The 16,172-nt window shown below is 45.3% G+C and overlaps 1 protein-coding gene and 1 long non-coding RNA gene across 7 annotated transcripts in view; one reads left to right on the top strand and one right to left on the bottom strand.

Annotated features, from left to right (window-relative positions):
• Positions 1 to 12,721, bottom strand: part of SVEP1 (sushi, von Willebrand factor type A, EGF and pentraxin domain containing 1) — a 128,111-nt gene extending 115,390 nt beyond the window's left edge. For 2 of the 5 annotated variants that reach the window (XM_080574204.1, XM_080574205.1), the window contains exon 1: positions 11,336 to 12,719. In XM_080574204.1, the coding sequence (XP_080430330.1) occupies positions 11,336 to 11,833 (498 nt within the window). In that variant the 5' untranslated portion in view covers positions 11,834 to 12,719. Of the gene's footprint in view, positions 1 to 4,265; positions 4,480 to 11,335 lie in introns of all 5 variants that reach the window. The other 3 variants (XM_080574208.1, XM_080574207.1, XM_080574206.1) reach the window with 3 other exon arrangements.
• On the top strand, positions 11,795 to 15,516 carry LOC308185715. Of its 2 annotated transcripts, XR_013943670.1 has the most exons (3): positions 11,795 to 11,923; positions 12,817 to 13,173; positions 13,968 to 15,516. It is a non-coding gene; the product is annotated as an uncharacterized lncRNA (long non-coding RNA). The 2 variants fall into 2 exon arrangements; XR_013943671.1 differs by lacking the exon at positions 13,968 to 15,516 and having other exon boundaries at positions 12,817 to 13,440.
• Positions 15,517 to 16,172: the final 656 nt, after the last annotated feature.

Genomic DNA, 16,172 nt, shown 5'->3' with positions numbered 1-16,172 from the left:
AACGGGTGATCAAAATCATGTGTGTAGTCTATGCATGCATTTTTTTTTGTCTTTCCTATCCATTTTCATCCTATCTTCAACTTTCGTCTTTTCTTTATGCAGTGTGTCACTCTCATGGCATGCAGTCATCTTTCCTTCATCCTTTAAACTTCTCCAACTTAAAAGTGTTTTTTGACAATCTGAGAGTGAACTTTCTAATCTCTTGTCAATAACTTACTTTATTCATTAAGATTCTTGCAGTAAGTGGTGTTCTTAAACGTATCTGTAGAAAAATGCTAGTATTTCATTTTTTGCTTACCCACAACACTGAACTCCCCAGTATCTCTAAGTAACTGGTAAGTACAAACTCAGCAAGTCTCACAATAGTTCTTCTCAGAAGTAGCATGAGGTGCAAACAAGAGGCAATGGACACAAAGTAAAATAGAGAAAATTCCACTTAAACAGTGGAAAATGGTATTTTTACTACAAAGGTGATCACACAGGTTTCTCAGAAGCCTTTTAAGCTCTCCATCCTTGGACATACTCAAAACCTAAATGGACACAGTCCTGAGTATCCTGATTTTGTCTTTGTATAAAGACTACTTCTTCCCCCTACCATCCAAACAAAAACCAAAAACACAACCCACAAACCACCACTGCTTTTGCAATCACAGGAGCCACCACATACAATTTTGACCTAGGTTCAGTTCTACACAAGTGCTGGGACTGTTAGGTCCGATGACTTGGACATTTGGGTGGCTAGCAGCTTTGAGCTCCAAACTGTAGCAAACAGAATACGCCTATTCTCCGAGAGACAATAACATATCATCCTTTAGACTTCTAAACTGGACATTAAAAGAGAAGGCATCTTATATACATAGCCACTTCCTCAGCTCCTGGTGCTGTACAACCTTTTAACAAGTTACTCAGGAATTTGAAAAGCTGCTGCAGTCTTCATATATTGCTATGCTGGGTGCTATATTCAAAATACCATCTTGCTAATAGATCTGAGTTTCATCTGAAAAATGTAGATTTTACTAATTTTCTTTGTCTTTGAGCAATTGTCATCATTAATATAACCAAGATGTCACTTGATTTCTCTGGTACGCTCCAGTCTTTGGCTAGTAATTTAAAAAAAGGGACTCCAAAATATTTTACTGAATAAGTAATTAATCTTCGTGTATTTTCAGACAAGTATTCACACCACTATTGACTGGTGAATCTGCCAAAGACTTTTTTGAGTTTGTTTTAAACATTCATTTCTCAAAATATACCGGGAAGAAGCTGAACAGAGTAACTAATACCCAAAGGACAAACACACTTCGTGACCTGTCCTATCTACTGCCAGCTGTCACTGCTGAATTATCTTCTGAATTTTTGCTCCAGGACTGCTGGAATCAAGCAACATGCACACAGTTATCACTGGTAAGAGCTGTCTCAGCCCAGTGGGGTGTGTGGGAGTATTTGATAGAGAAACAAGACAGACAGCTAGACTTCCTGCTTCACTGTTTATACTGTGTATGTTCAGCAAATCACCACAGACCTGCCTGTTAAAGCTTTTTATAGGCTGCCTGTCAGATTCAAGGAGGTTCTTCATCCTCCCAGTTGAAGTTACCAGGTGAGACTGGGAAACAGTGTAATATTAACATGAGCTTTTGTTTTGAATTGTGTTCACTTCATAGAGAAGTAGCTCAAAAACTTGGACAGGGTCCTAGTCCCATAAACAGCCTATGCTTGAGAATGTTGGCACCCCAGTCTTGGAGTTCTGGGTCTTACCCCTGGTCTTTCTAGCAAGACAACCACTGGGAAGCAGGAAGACAGACAATAACAGTGGCAAATAGTAATTTCGACAAACCTCAACTCTCTGTTAACAGAACATCTTTCAGATTTTGTCAAGGACATGCTTCATGTGAGCAAAAGGTTGCTATTGCTATTAAAGAGCAACGCTGCTTTTAATTTCTGCAGCTAGGACAGTCAGAAAATTCTGAGCCACAAGCATTCTTCTGTCCTGCTTGTAAAATCTAACTTTCAAATTCCACTAACAAGTGGAACTAGAGGAGAGAGGCTAAAAAAGTGCCACAGAACATGCAAAATGTATTACAAACAGAATATTAATGCGGAGGTTCATGTCAGGAAGTACTGCTAAAAATGATGTATTTTGCTAGAAAGACCTCTCGTAAGGCTGGGAAATGTATTACAAATAAAACAACTTTTTTCCCCTTGACCTCTTCAAAACTATAATGTCTTTCCTATCCCAGGAACAAATCACTTAGTAATGTTTCTGGTTTGGCTTTGTGTCTCTGGAGAAAAGCACGTGGTAAAACTAATTTCTCTGTGAAGGTGCTAACTCTAAAGGAGTGGGGATCAGAGGGTACTGAGTGTCAGGCCACTCCAGCAAAGTCTCTGAGAGAAAAGGACAGAAAATGGTTTTCTCAGGAGAAGTAATCTACTCTTGAAACATTTATGAGAAGATAATCCAGATGCTATAGCAATGAAAGGTTTATTTCATTGTCCTGTTACTTCTGCTATTGTATCAATGAGACTCATGCCAATTCCTGCAGCAATATCTCATGTTTCCTACCTTTCTTCCACCTGTTTTATGTTGTTACACCAGGCTGGAGGCTTTGTTATACTAGGCTGTAAATGAGTCTGCCTTTTAAGGGAGGCTTGTCTTTGCAGACAAGCAACACAGTGGGTGTTGGCACACCTCTTTGTATTCCCAAACATCCTCTCCTCCTCACTTACCTAGCTGGTTGACACAACACAGTTCAGGAAAGCCGCTGTACACTGTGCAGTGGAGGTCCTTCCAGGCAGGAACATCCACCTCAATTCTTAGAAGTTAAAGGTATGAAAAATGTTAAATGTGTTCTGATCATGAGACATTGTAAAGGTTGGAGTTAGACCAGCTTCTGCAGCCCACGGAAACATGCTGAAGTAGGTCCATGATCACAAGGCAAGGAACAAATACCCAGTAATGTGGGTTTCTGCATTGGTAGTGCCCAACTCCCTGGTGGTACCGACCCAGCAACAAGAGAGAACACCCTTCTTTGGGCTGAGATGAGAACATTCTCCTACGGTTGCCCACTTTTTTAAAGAAAGCGGTACTTCTCTTTGTTTTTTTTTATGCTTAGCACAAAACAACTCAAGAGCATCAACAAGACTAGAATAGACCAACACTGGTGGAATAGGTAAAAATGAAAGGGTCTCTCACAGAAACGAAAAGCAGACTTCAGATGACTAATGTACACCACCTCAGCAAAATCCATGCCATTATTAAAATTGGCTATTTGCACCGTTCCCTAGGACCTCTCTTAAACACTGTAACAGTTTCTTCGCTTCTGAAAGGCTCCAAGTACAGGCAATCTCCTAGTCAAAGCAGATGAGAAAGAAAGCATCAGCTCATCATTCAACTCTACCCTACGCAGCATCACCAAGAGGTACTCTTCAGAAACAGAAGTCACAAAGCACTCTATGCAGTTAAAGGAGGGATGAAGTGATATACCCATAAGGGTCTTTTCAGCCTTACAACTCTATGAAGAATACTCAGGAAACACAGTCAGTCAACTGGAAACTAGTAAAAACTGATGTGCTTTCCATAGATTTTCATGAAGACTATGACTAAATCTCACTTGGCTTCAAAGTTTTTCTTTCTGCTGTCTATAACCACACACATCTCTGAGTACCACTGCCCAAACTCGTAGCAGTGCACCAGGCAATAAACAAACAATATGCCACAGTGAGCATCTCAAAATCGAAGAAAAAGGGGACTTCAAGTTATTTTGTGGACTGGTGTGCCATTCTCAGAGAAAGCTGCGTAAGAAAATTTCTAGGCCAAGAGCCGTGCAGAAGTGTAAAGGTAGATGGTAACTTTCACGCTTTCAGGCCAGGTTTTAGTAAGCCATAGACACTGCATGAAAGTACTGCAAACCACTCCGTTTGATAACAATTCATTTATATATAACATTTTGCATTGCTGTTACTTACCCCTTAACACTTGCATTAACATACTCTTGGAGTATATTCAAAGACAAACTGCGATTTGGAAGGGCATGAGGTTCACAGTGTTAAAGAGAAGAGGTAAGTGACTTTTTCACGCCATGAAATACAATTCTTTGAGAAGCAATGAAGAACAGAAGAACGCTCGCTAGTATTTTTTGTTTTGGATCAGAACTAACAAGTTTATTGCTTTTAGGGATACTGGAGAGGGAAGATCATGGAGAATAAGGGAGAGGAAGTAGGTGTTTACATCAGTTCAGAGTCTGGAATTACATGCTCTATCTACGCACCTGCAGCTGCCTGTATACCCAACAGAGAGGGAGATGCTGGAATAGAGCTTCAGCTAGAAATGCTGTACGGAGGTGCTGCTGGCGGGAATGACCCTGAGGGAGGTCTCTGTAGGGATGTCAAGCTCCCAGGCTGAGGTGCTTGAGTCTGTGCTGGAAATCATGCTGCCTCTCTCTCCTGAACCTCACACTGATCAACTCACTCCACCTTGTTGAACTGAGGAGGCAAAAGGGTAGGTAGCAGTATCCTTCAGTGCTTCTTTGAAACACGTTATTTTAACATTTTAAAAACAAATTACACTTAACTTAAAGGGAAGATAATAAATGTCCAGTCTGCTAAATACCAGACTTCCAAACCACACGCTTCTGGTTACACAGAAGCAAAACACAATTCTAGGAGCAGAAACAGACCAATTTCCAACAAGTAGGTTTCTACCAGGTAACTCTACTTAGCTTCATAAATGATGTTAAACCTAGAACTTTTCGCCAGCCCTGGCCAATAAGGCAGAGGAAAATGTAATTATTTCATAAATCTCTAAGGTGGGCCCATTTCAGGCTAGGCCCAAAGACAATGAACAGTGTGCAGATGTGTGTCCTGACTCTGACCCTGCTGTATCAATCTTGTGAGCAAAACCTACGCAAAACTGCAGTATGCAGGACAAGTACTTTTCACAAACACCACAATGATTAAAAGTGGTAATTTAGAGCTGACTGTAATGCTGGCTGACAGGAACTCCACTCCCAGTTTGCTCAGTAATTGTTAACAACCAGCTCAGCAATTTTAAGGTGACCACAGAGGTAAAACAGATCGACTTCTATATTTTTCACCTTTAACTCCAAGGCTGTCTTAGGACTCACAGAAGCCCACTGCTGTCAAATACTCTGTCAGCTCCATCTGACCAAAGCCACCACCTGATATTTAGAGGACCATGCCTGAGATAGATCAGATCTCCTGCTCTCTCATTATCATCTGCTGATTATGAAGAGATCATAGGAACAGAAATCCATAAACACATTTTTGGTAAACTGACAACATACACAACTCTAAATGCAAATCTTTTCAATGAGATTATACTACCTTTTTTTTTTTTTAATAATAAAAAAAAAACTCAAGGTAAGATTTTTTTTCCAACTCCTTTTGATTCAACAATTTTTAATTTCAAAATGAGATACTGAACCTGAAAATGCATTGAAGTTATAGGCCAACTGTTCTTAGTGGGAAACAATGCTGCATCTTGTGCTTTCATGCTTCTGATGTATAGAAGAAACAAACCAACCACTGCATATTTAAACAAGCATTAAATAAGCATTAAATTTGTTTATCCTAAATTGATATGTGCTTACATTCTTTTGAGGGTCATTTTTTTCATGTTTGTTAATTGGATGATAACAGAACACCAAATCTGTCATACTGGCTGGCTGTTTGTCATGCTCCCTCAAGATCAGGTTAGATACAAAAGCCAGATTTTATTTTTAAAGATCAGATGCAGTCAGAAATAGAAAATGTGTCACTTGAGTCTGTAGGTGTTGCGGCAGACCTTCCACTTACATATACTACTGACTTCAGTGGAGCATAGCTGAACTACAAAAGCAAAATGCCCAGCTTTTTAATGTGACAATTGTCACAACACAGAGCAACAACCACAGCCTTTCTCAGCTACTATTGCCCAGCTGCTTAGAACAATTAACTTGGCTATTTAGGGATGGCTATGGGTACGTGAACTCTGAGTTCAGCTCAAGAGCACTGCAGCCTACAACTTCCAAGTCCAGTTTTGAAGAATTGCCATTTTACTTACATTGGAAGACAGAACATGGCCTGTCTTCTGAGAAGCAGCTATTACTATTTTGTCAAAAGGCTGCTACATGGAGTAGTTTAAATCATTTTTATTTTAATCTTTTTTAGCCCCTAACAACCAGTGCAGCTTCTGGCCATATAAATTGTCCAGCTATAAAGACAGAGCCCTCTTTTTTCTGCTAGCAAGCATGTAACTGTGACTATGGTTAGTATCTTGGGCACTGAGGACATACCATTAAACTCCTGCTCTGGTATGATGGTCCCATTACTATTTCTTGATCAATCTGGGAAGAAACACAGAACGCTCCCCCAAGGTGCAGTGGGTGCTGATGGCACTGGTTACCTCTCAGGATCATAAGCTCCACACGAAACACTCTTTCATGTACTCCAGCAGGGTGCTGAGGTTTTGGAATAGGGAGTGTCGGGTACCTACACCTGGGAAATTCAGCACTTCACACTAAAGGGAGCTCTTTGGGCTTTAGGTGCATCCCCTCAACAGCACCGCTTCCTCAGGCCTGCCTGTACTTTCTTCATTTCTGCTTCAGCTATTTCCTCACTGTCGCAACAGCCCCGCAGCGTTCCAGAATGCAGAAAGCAATCTGCTTAACATCTGCTGCAAGCGGTTTGTGCTGTCCCATCAACTCACGACGAGAAAAACTGGAGCCAAGAGAGTTTTGAATGAGTGAGCTTAGTTTCTTCCCCTTCCTTACACTATTTCTGGTTACATACACATTACAGGAAGGACTGCCTCTAAGTTCATACCTCTAAATAACTGCTTTAACAGATATTTTGTTATGCTAAGTATGTTTTATAACTCAACATCTGTTCTTCTTAAGATGCACAGTCTATACAAATAAGAAAATGAGTCTTAAGCCACATGTATTGATGGCCTTTGAAGGAAGTTTTGTTGATCTTAAAACTGAATTCTGAATGACTTCATGCCAAAACTCTTTCTCCATTTTTATATTAACTACTCTAGATATCATACAAGACATATACATAGGGCAAGCCACATTTTATCTGATTGCATAGATGATATTGTTGAATAAATTTTCAGTCTTACTCAAGCTACAGCTTTCAGCCATAAGGTGAGGACTGCAGCATCTTAAATTTCACAGTCAGTGCTAACATCCTGGGAATCCAAGACACAGAAAAAAGTACCTCCAACAAAGCCGTTATTTACTCCAACTGCTTGAAGCAGACCCTGTGTTATGTCAAAGTAGATGCTATCTCACCATCTAGTTTTAGAAGCAGCATACAGGGGTTTTGACTGATACTTGCCAAAGGTCCAGATTCAGTACCCAGTTCCCTACTGTTCCTTCTTCTCCTGCCTTATATGCTAACAAACAAAGTTAAAACCACAAACCTCCTATGACCTGTAAATATGAAGTCAGTAGTCAAATAACAAGAAGAAAAAACTACAGCATCTGGAAGGTTGGCTTGGAGACCACCACACTTTATGAGCTAGTAGGAAGGTATAAGTAGTGCTTCCTACAGACGTAGAAAACTAAATTTTAAGAGTAAAATTATATTCAAAAACATTCTACTGTGTGTGCAGATGAACACAACACTGATAATGGCTAAGCAAAACTCACCTTGAAATGTTATTAAGCCACTCAGAATCCAAACCTGAAAAACTTCCCCTCACTGGGGAACTTTAACTAGCAAGCACAACAAACACACCATCAAATTCTTGCAATCTGAAGCTAACGGAAGATGTCTGTGGTGCATGTAATTGCAATGGATCAACCTCTTGGATGAACTAAAGATAGGACAAAGTGGATTGTTTTTTCCCAAACCTGCAATTAAGTCCTGTCTCTGGAGCTCTAGAAAAAAAGACCATGGCAACAGAAACTCTCTGACACCTGGATCACTGAGAAAAGTAACACAAATACCAGGCTTTCTTACATCAGTAGATGTATCTAACGCTTGCTAGCTGAAGCGTGACATGAAATCCCAAACAGGGTCACAAAACTAAACACTGATAGCAGCTGCTGTCTTTTGTGGTACGAAGACACATACTTCTACGTACCTTATACGATTTGTCTTTGATCTGCTGGGTAGGAATTTTGTCGAAGTTTGGTCCACACGTAAGCATGGACAGCTCTGACAAAATGCAGAAGCTCTGCAATAAACTTCTCTGAAAAGCACCTCTAAAGAGGGTACAAAACCGCAGAGCCAAGGAGAACCAACCCCCCTTTTTTTTTGGAAGAAGATGGACACTGAATGAACTTGCAACATTTGGTGAAACCGAGTAGCTCTGCATTCAGGGGATGTTAAGTGAAGAGTGTTGCTGCCATGGGTTCTGTTACAGTAAATATTGAGTATATCACGCTCCTGTTCATTTACTACATCCCACTCCCAGGTACGCCACCAACCGGCCTGATGACCTTACAGAATTCATTTATCCCTCTCTGTGCCTCATTTTTCCAAAGAACTGTCACGGACTTGAGCAACTCACTTTGAGACATGGAGAGTAAGTGCCAGGATTATAGTAGTGATGCACTTTCCTTAGTTTTCTGTTACTACGACACTTAACTATTTGTTAGAGTTTGCCATGCTTTGCAGATGCTTTTGGTTTTGGAAAACAAGCAGAGAATTCTGGTTAGAAGCAGAAGAAACCCCACATTAAAGTATAAGAATAAAAATGCGACATTTTAGGAAAGTGAAAGAAAAAAATAGTATCAACTTTAACAAAAGACAGTTAGAAACAAAGGACAGCAATATAAGAGTCCATAGGGAACACCAACTTTGTAATACTTAAAATACTTCTCTAAATTTGTTCCAGCAGTGGTATTTCAAACATAGAACAGTCATTCTCTGAAGAGTCCTAGAAAGGACAGTATTCCCCGAAGCTGCAATTTGTCTCACATGAAGAAGACACACTGAACAAAACCACAGGACAGCATCTTCAACCAAAAGTCAGCAAACCGTGCAAAATTTAACTGTGTTACTCTATCTCAATTCTCTCTGCCACCATGTGAATGTTCTTCTTCCCATGTTCTCCTGGGACCACAGTGTAAAATGACAGCGACGCTGTGGTATCCACAAGGCTTAGCTGTGCTCATAAAAATAAATTGTAGGTTTCTGAACTTTTGTTTATTTCATTTCAAAGGTATGATTAGTTCAGTCTACATGTCCAAGAAAGCAGCATTTCTTTAAGTTATGTTTTGTTTGTAACAATATTTTTAACTCGTATCATTAACTTTTTCCACACAACATCTCTGAGATGGATCCGCATCAAATCTTGATTCCAGAATGGAAGATCTAACACAGGAATGTCTTTTCCTAAAGCACGTTTTCCACGTGTAACTCAGGGCACACTGGAAAATGGTTTGCCTGTCTCCTGCCAAACGTGGAGAATAATCGTTTCCAGCTTCATAAGCCTAACACTGATGGACATCTTGCAGCCTCGCTCACCAGCTACAAATGAGCGCCTAAGATGTTTCAAGATAAATACAATCAATGATCGGCTACAGCTCACTACCAGAAATTAGACATAAAAATACCAAAAAATTGGACTTGCTCGGGAATGCTCTTGCACACAGGCCAAACGGCCAGGAACAGCACAGTCTACCCTCATAAAAAACCTTCCAGAGCAGACTGGCTGTCCACCAGTGTCTACTGGGAATCCTCCCCAGCATGCACAAGTGCCAGCACATGCCCAGGATCTGCCCTGACCACACTTGTGCTGTGGGACTGAGTAACAACTTAACACCACAGACAGTGCCATTCCAGCGCCTGGAAACGTTCCTGGGCATGCTTCTATTTATTGGTAGGCGACACACAGCCTGAGGGCACCTATGTCACTCATTAGCAAGTGAAATAGTCACCTGGCGACAGTATGTAGACATCCCTGACTGCTGACAGCTATCGGGGAACCGGGTCCCACTGCCAAGAAGCGAGGCAGATGCCAGACTTGTCTCGCATGTATCTCTGTCACTTCTGAAACCGCGTCCACCCTCCTTCAAAGAGCACATTTCATGCATTTATTTGCAACTGCTTCAGAGAACAGAGGGGCTGCAAGCGCAGGCAGTATGGAATGACGGCGACAAGTTGCCCTGACCAGACTACGCCATGTCCCACACCACCGTGTAGCTCCGTGCACCCTGACACCACCGCATGCAGGATCACACACCCCGCCACCACGTGGAGGACCACACTCCACACCACCACCACCAAGAGGATCACACCCTACACCACCACCACCAGCAGAACCACCTCCACCACACACTGGACCACACTCCACACCACCAATACATGGAGGATCACACACCACCGTCACTGCACACAGGATCACACTCCACACCACCACCACACGCAGGGCCACACACCACCACAGCATGGAGGATCACACATTACCACCACCTCAAGGAGGACCATATTCCACAGCACCAACAACCACATGGAGCATCATGACCACCACAGCCTGGACCACACACCACCATCACGTGTAGAAACAGATGCTACACCGCCACCATCACCACATGCGGGACATATGCCACCAGGACATGCAGGACAACACTCACCCCCGCAGGGAGGCTCATATCCCACACCTCCACCACATGGAAGACCTTACACCACTCCGTCACCACCACAGGGAAGACCACACTCCACAGCACCGCCACAAGCAGGACCACTCTCAACAGCACCACCACCACCACATGCACACCATATGCCCCCAACAGAAGGAGGATCCTACCCCACGCCCCCACCACCACCACATGGAAGACCCCACGCCACTCCACCAGCACCACCACATGCAGGACCACATTCCACAGCATCACCAGCGCCACACGCAGGACACACACCACCAGCACCTGGATGATCATATCCCACACCACCACCACACAGAAGACCCCACGCCACTCCGCCACCACCACCACGTGCAGGACCGCTCTCCACAGCACCACCACCAGAAGGAGGACCCTACCCCACACCACCACCACACAGAAGACCCCACGCCACTCCGCCACCACCACACGCAGGACCACACTCACCCCACAGGGAGGCTCACACCACCACACGTTAGCCCACACCACCCCACACCCCCACCACGGGCAGAACCCCCACTCCGGGCCGCCACCACCACACGGAAGCCCCCACACCACCACCACACGCAGGACCACACTCACCCCACAGGGAGGCTCACACCCCACACTCCCACCACAGGGCAGCCCCCACACCCCCACCACGGGCAGAACCCCACTCCGGGCCCCCACCACGGGCAGACCCCGACTCGCCCCCCCCACCCCGCGTGCCTCCCCCGGGCGCTCACCGCCGCCTGCTGGAAGGCGCCCTTGGTGTAGGTGCCGCCGCCGCGGTAGGCGATGGCGGGGATCTCGCGCCCCAGCAGGGCGCACTTGTGCTGCTGCGGCCGCCGCCGCGAGATGTAGTCCACGCGGGGCGCCACGTTGCTGCGCGAGGAGAAGGTGACGATGGCGACGCGCGTGGCCGCGGGCACGACGGGGAAGTCGGAGAGCAGCTTCTTGACGAAGCGCAGCTCGCTGGCGAAGTTGGCCGGCCCCACGCTCGACGACTCGTCCACCAGGAAGACCAGCTCCAGCCGCCCGCTGCGCGCCCGCAGGCGCCGCACCTGGCGCTTGAAGGCGCGGCCCAGCCGCTCCACGCGGCTCCCCGTCGTGTCGGGCAGCGCTGCCGCCGCCACCGCCGGAGGGGCGGCCAGGGCCGGCGAGGCGAAGGTGGGCGCCCGGGGGCTCTGCGGCAGCGCCAGCGACAGCCCCCCCAGGCAGCACAGGGCCACCAGCGGCCACATGGCGGGCGCGGGCGGACGCCGGCGGCTCGGGCGGAGGGCGGCCGGTCACCCCCTCGTCGCCACACCTCCTCGCAGGGCGGCCCCCAGCAGGTACCCGCGCCCCTTTAATCCCCCCCGCCCCTGTGTCCTCCCTCCCCGGACCGCCCCGGACCGCCCCGATGGGTGCCGGGGGTGGGGGGACACGGGACGGGGCGGTGTGCTCGGTGTGTGTGGGGGGGGGCTCCCCGCGGCGCCCCGCTGCATGGAGCTCCCAGAGAGACCCCCCTGCACAGCCCCGGGACCCCCCGACCGCGGGGGGGGGGAGAGGGGCACGGTTTTTCTGAGAAAATGTCCTTCTCTGGGCTGCTGCGAGGTGCGCCGGGACTTGTGAGCTGCGGTTCCCCGCAGCCTGTTCAGTGTCAGCCTGCTCTGTCCCGAGCAGTAACTCGGTCCCCGAAAATTTCCCTCGGAGTGCGCTGGCTCGCCGTGCGAAACATTTCAGCTCTTTTCCTTCCTCAGTGTTTTTCCTTCCCTTACTCGCTTTCCTGTCATTCCCTCTGCTTTTACTTACTTCTGTTGCCGCTTAACGGTGTCGTGGACCACACAGGAACAGCGGTACATTTGCAAGTCAAACCCCACATTTAAATTTAATTGAATTGTTTAGCCTCTCTTCTGCCGACGGAATATCCAATATTGCTCCTTTGACTTTCCCCAACACTCAAATTCCACTGCAAATGGCAAGAGACTACGTGAGAGGAGATACCGTTTAATTAGGGAAACGATGCATTTGATACACGGTTCCAGCAGGGTGTTAGATGTGTGTGGTGGTCTGAGTGCCTCACAAAAACGTGTTTCTTAGGTACACTTTTGCCACATAGTGCTCGAAGAGGAGATAGCAATCAGACAGTGCTAGAGAAGCGTGTGGAGAGGAGTTTTGGTTCCGAAGGGTGTGCAGCTGATGGAGTGGATCAGTAAACTAGTCTTTTTTTTTTTTTTTGTGACAGTGAAACGAGGCTGCAGCATCGTGCCTGGACTGCTCTGCGTTGCCCCTGCAGTAGCAGGCAACCTTCTTGTCTTCAAGGGGGCAAATGGAAGTTGCTACAACCACCAAAAACCGCAGCAAATTGCTTTGCTCCGTTGCTCCTTGGAGGATGAAAGAGATGTCGTCCCAGTTGCATTCAGTGTGGTCTGAGTAGCACCACTAGCATGCCTTAAAACACCCTTCAGCTAAATTATACCGGGCTAGAGACCGTGTCAGTCTCTGCAGAGCCCGGAATGGAGGATGGAAAAGTATAGGCAAGAAGAGGAGGTGAAAGCGGAGGAAAAGTGTGGTTTCTACAAGGTGCTCCTAACTGAAGTGGGTGAGTGCAGTTGTGACGTGTTCCCGTTACTCATGAGTGTTCAGGTCATAATCAACAAGTAATTTTCTCTAGGCCAATTTAGTTTGTTGGCAAGGTAACTGTCAGTTCCCTTGTTTTCCCCATGTTTTTGTAACACTAATCAGATTCAGATTTATAATGCACTGTGGGACTCAAAAGCAAAGGAAAGGAGGATGAATTGGAAACATGATCAGCAAAGCAAGAACGATTCATGTTGATGGTCAGTTTTCATATGCAGCTCCTGTACTGCCAGCACGAGAGACCACAGTCGGGAATGACTGAGTGTGAAAACAACAGCAGTTCATTTCAATCTCATCAATCTCATCAGAACTGACACTTCCCTCCCCCAAATAACAGGGCAATTATAAATCAGCCCTTGATACACACACAGTTTGTGAAAATGCATATTCTCTTTGGTCACAGGGGTCCTGCAATCACTCTGCACAGAAGCCCTTACTGGTTCACCTGAAAGCTGTACTTGCTGTATAAGATGCCCTTATGAATAAGGGTAGCAAAGTGAAGTCATCAGTTCAAGATGTGAACATATTTGTCACTCAGTCTGTTCAGAGTAGAAAATGAGTAAATAGGTGAAAAAAAGCTAAGCTCTGATGGGGTGCAAGTCTAAAACGCTCTTATGGTACTGATACGAAGCAAAATCCAGGAAAATTTCCATTAGATACATGGATAATTAGCTTGCCAAAGACCTTGAAAAGAATCATTGACCTGTAACCTGTGAGAAACTTTCCTTGTGCGTTCTCACTTTGTTTATGCCACAGGTAACTCCCTTTAAAATCATTGGGATTCAACCTTGTTATGCAGAGAGGAGATACTGAATAAATATGTGATACTGTGAAACACCAGCATCTGTAATAAACACGATCTAACTGTATGGGGGAAAGAGTGAGGACGCAGTGTCCAAAGTATTCCAGTGCGTTCCTGTCATGATTTGAACTGAGAGAACGAGAGACTAATTTCTGGAATAAACTGAATTTTGAAAATCTTGGATTCCACCTCCGATATCGTCAGGAAAGTATTTTGTCCAAGGGGTTGTGCTTGTAAGAGAAAAGGTCATCTTACAGATGATGGAGGAGGTTGTGTGTGTGTAAGCAGCAAGAATTCTGTTCACTCTATATTCACTAAGCTTTTCTGAAAGCACCATTTCCAGTGGAAATCTCTGTTGTAATGAAATTGCTTTCTCCAAGCCTGCCTGCCAGTTCTTTACAAATCCTTTCCATGTTGATATGCTTAAGCTCTCTGCTTTTGATGGTCTTTTCCCTGTTGTATTCATGCATATTATTTGTGCTTTGGTTCATGCTGATCTGTAGCAGATGGGGAAGTGGAGAGCAGAAGGAGTTTTTCCCACTTCGAGCGTCCCTGAAGGTCAGAATATCTGTCTTGGGCTTCTCTGCCTGAACAGATAACGCAGGTTTCGTGTTGCTTCTGGTGACAACGTGCATGAGAAGGCGGTGTTGGGCTATGACTCTATTCCATTACAAAACAGCAGGTAACAAGAAAAATGCTTGATCTTGTTATTAAAGGGCCCTTGTCATGTGACAAAGGAAGGCTGACTGTTCCTGACAAGGCAAATTTAAGAGCTGAACTTCAACTACTTTTACAATCGCATTCCTGTATCTCTTTAATTGTCTTAATAAAATCCACAGACTTCACGAATTCCAGTAATTCTTTGCTGTCTCCCCACAAGATCGTATGTTCATTTAACACCACCCTGCTTACTAAACAAAAGGGAAGTCTTTACCCCCAGTTAAAAGCCCTTCTGCAAACAAACAGTCTGAGGACTGCTGTCCTTTAGCCAAATAGCTTTTTGGTTGAATTACTCAATGAAACATGGCCAAGCATCTTTCCAAATATGGAGAAAGAAAGCATTATATTCCTCCCCCTTCATGTTCCCCCAAATACAGCTGGACGGAATACATCCCTGTGTTCAACCCACACAGAATTCGTGCCTGCAGAGGCAACGCCACAGTATCACATACCCTACAATTTTTGGAGGAATGCAGGTCACTTTTGTTTTTACTGCAATGATGTTCTGTTAGTGAGTGACTTCATGCCACAGTGGAAACACAGCCGCAACTGAAACATTAAGTCCTCTGCAGGGAACTCGCAGCATTCTAAATTTTATCTAAGCTAGAGATAAAATGACAGTTTTAGAACAGAAATAAGAACCTGATGTTACTTAAGCTTATTCAGAGTCTCCCTTTGTGCTCACCAGAGCATCCATCTGGGGAAACGTCACACGGTATGGAGCCAGCAGAGCCAGACGCCCTTCCATTTCAGCCATAGGCAGGGTTATGGGATTAACCTGTACTATCCACTTCCCTCGCAGATGCCAGACAGTGCTTCAACTTGGAGGTGTTTAAGACTGTGTGGGAGGAGCAAAGCTAGAAGGAATAGTGCTTATAGAATGGGAAATACGTTCTTAGAAAATGTCCTCTGTAATCTGCCTCCTGGGGCACCATTAACTCAGTAACAGGAGAAGTGCCCTGCGGGCAGTCACTGGTAGGTGGTGTGCAGCATCTTCCAGGTGTGTATGAGAGCAGCAGAGCCATTCTGGGAAAGGAGGAGGAAGACGAAGAAGGCGCTTTGGGAAGTTGCTTCTTCCTCCTTCCTCTTGTACCTTTGGGAGGAAGGGAAGAGAGTTCAGGTCCAGCTCCTGAGTGCAGGGAGGTGAATTCTCTCCTCACCTCTGAAACCTTCCCCTCCCAGAACCACTGCTGCCAGTGGCTTACTACCTACAGCCCTAGTTATGGTTTTCATTTGCTGTCCCCAAACTATGACAAAGAGCAGGCAGGAATGCGGTCTCGCAGAGCAGAGTCTGCCCTTTAGCTCCCTGCAGTAGGATGTGTTGCTGGCACATGCTGCCTCAGCACTTCCTGACCATCGGATTTTTTTTAGTGGTAGTGCTAAAAGGAGTATGGAGGAGAGATCAGGATGTATTTTACATTCAGTATTGAAGTACCAAA

The sequence above is a fragment of the Anser brachyrhynchus genome (genome assembly GCF_964034855.1).
Source record: "Anser brachyrhynchus genome assembly, chromosome: Z".
Taxonomy (NCBI): domain Eukaryota; kingdom Metazoa; phylum Chordata; class Aves; order Anseriformes; family Anatidae; genus Anser; species Anser brachyrhynchus.
This window is presented reverse-complemented; position numbering and strand designations above follow the sequence as displayed.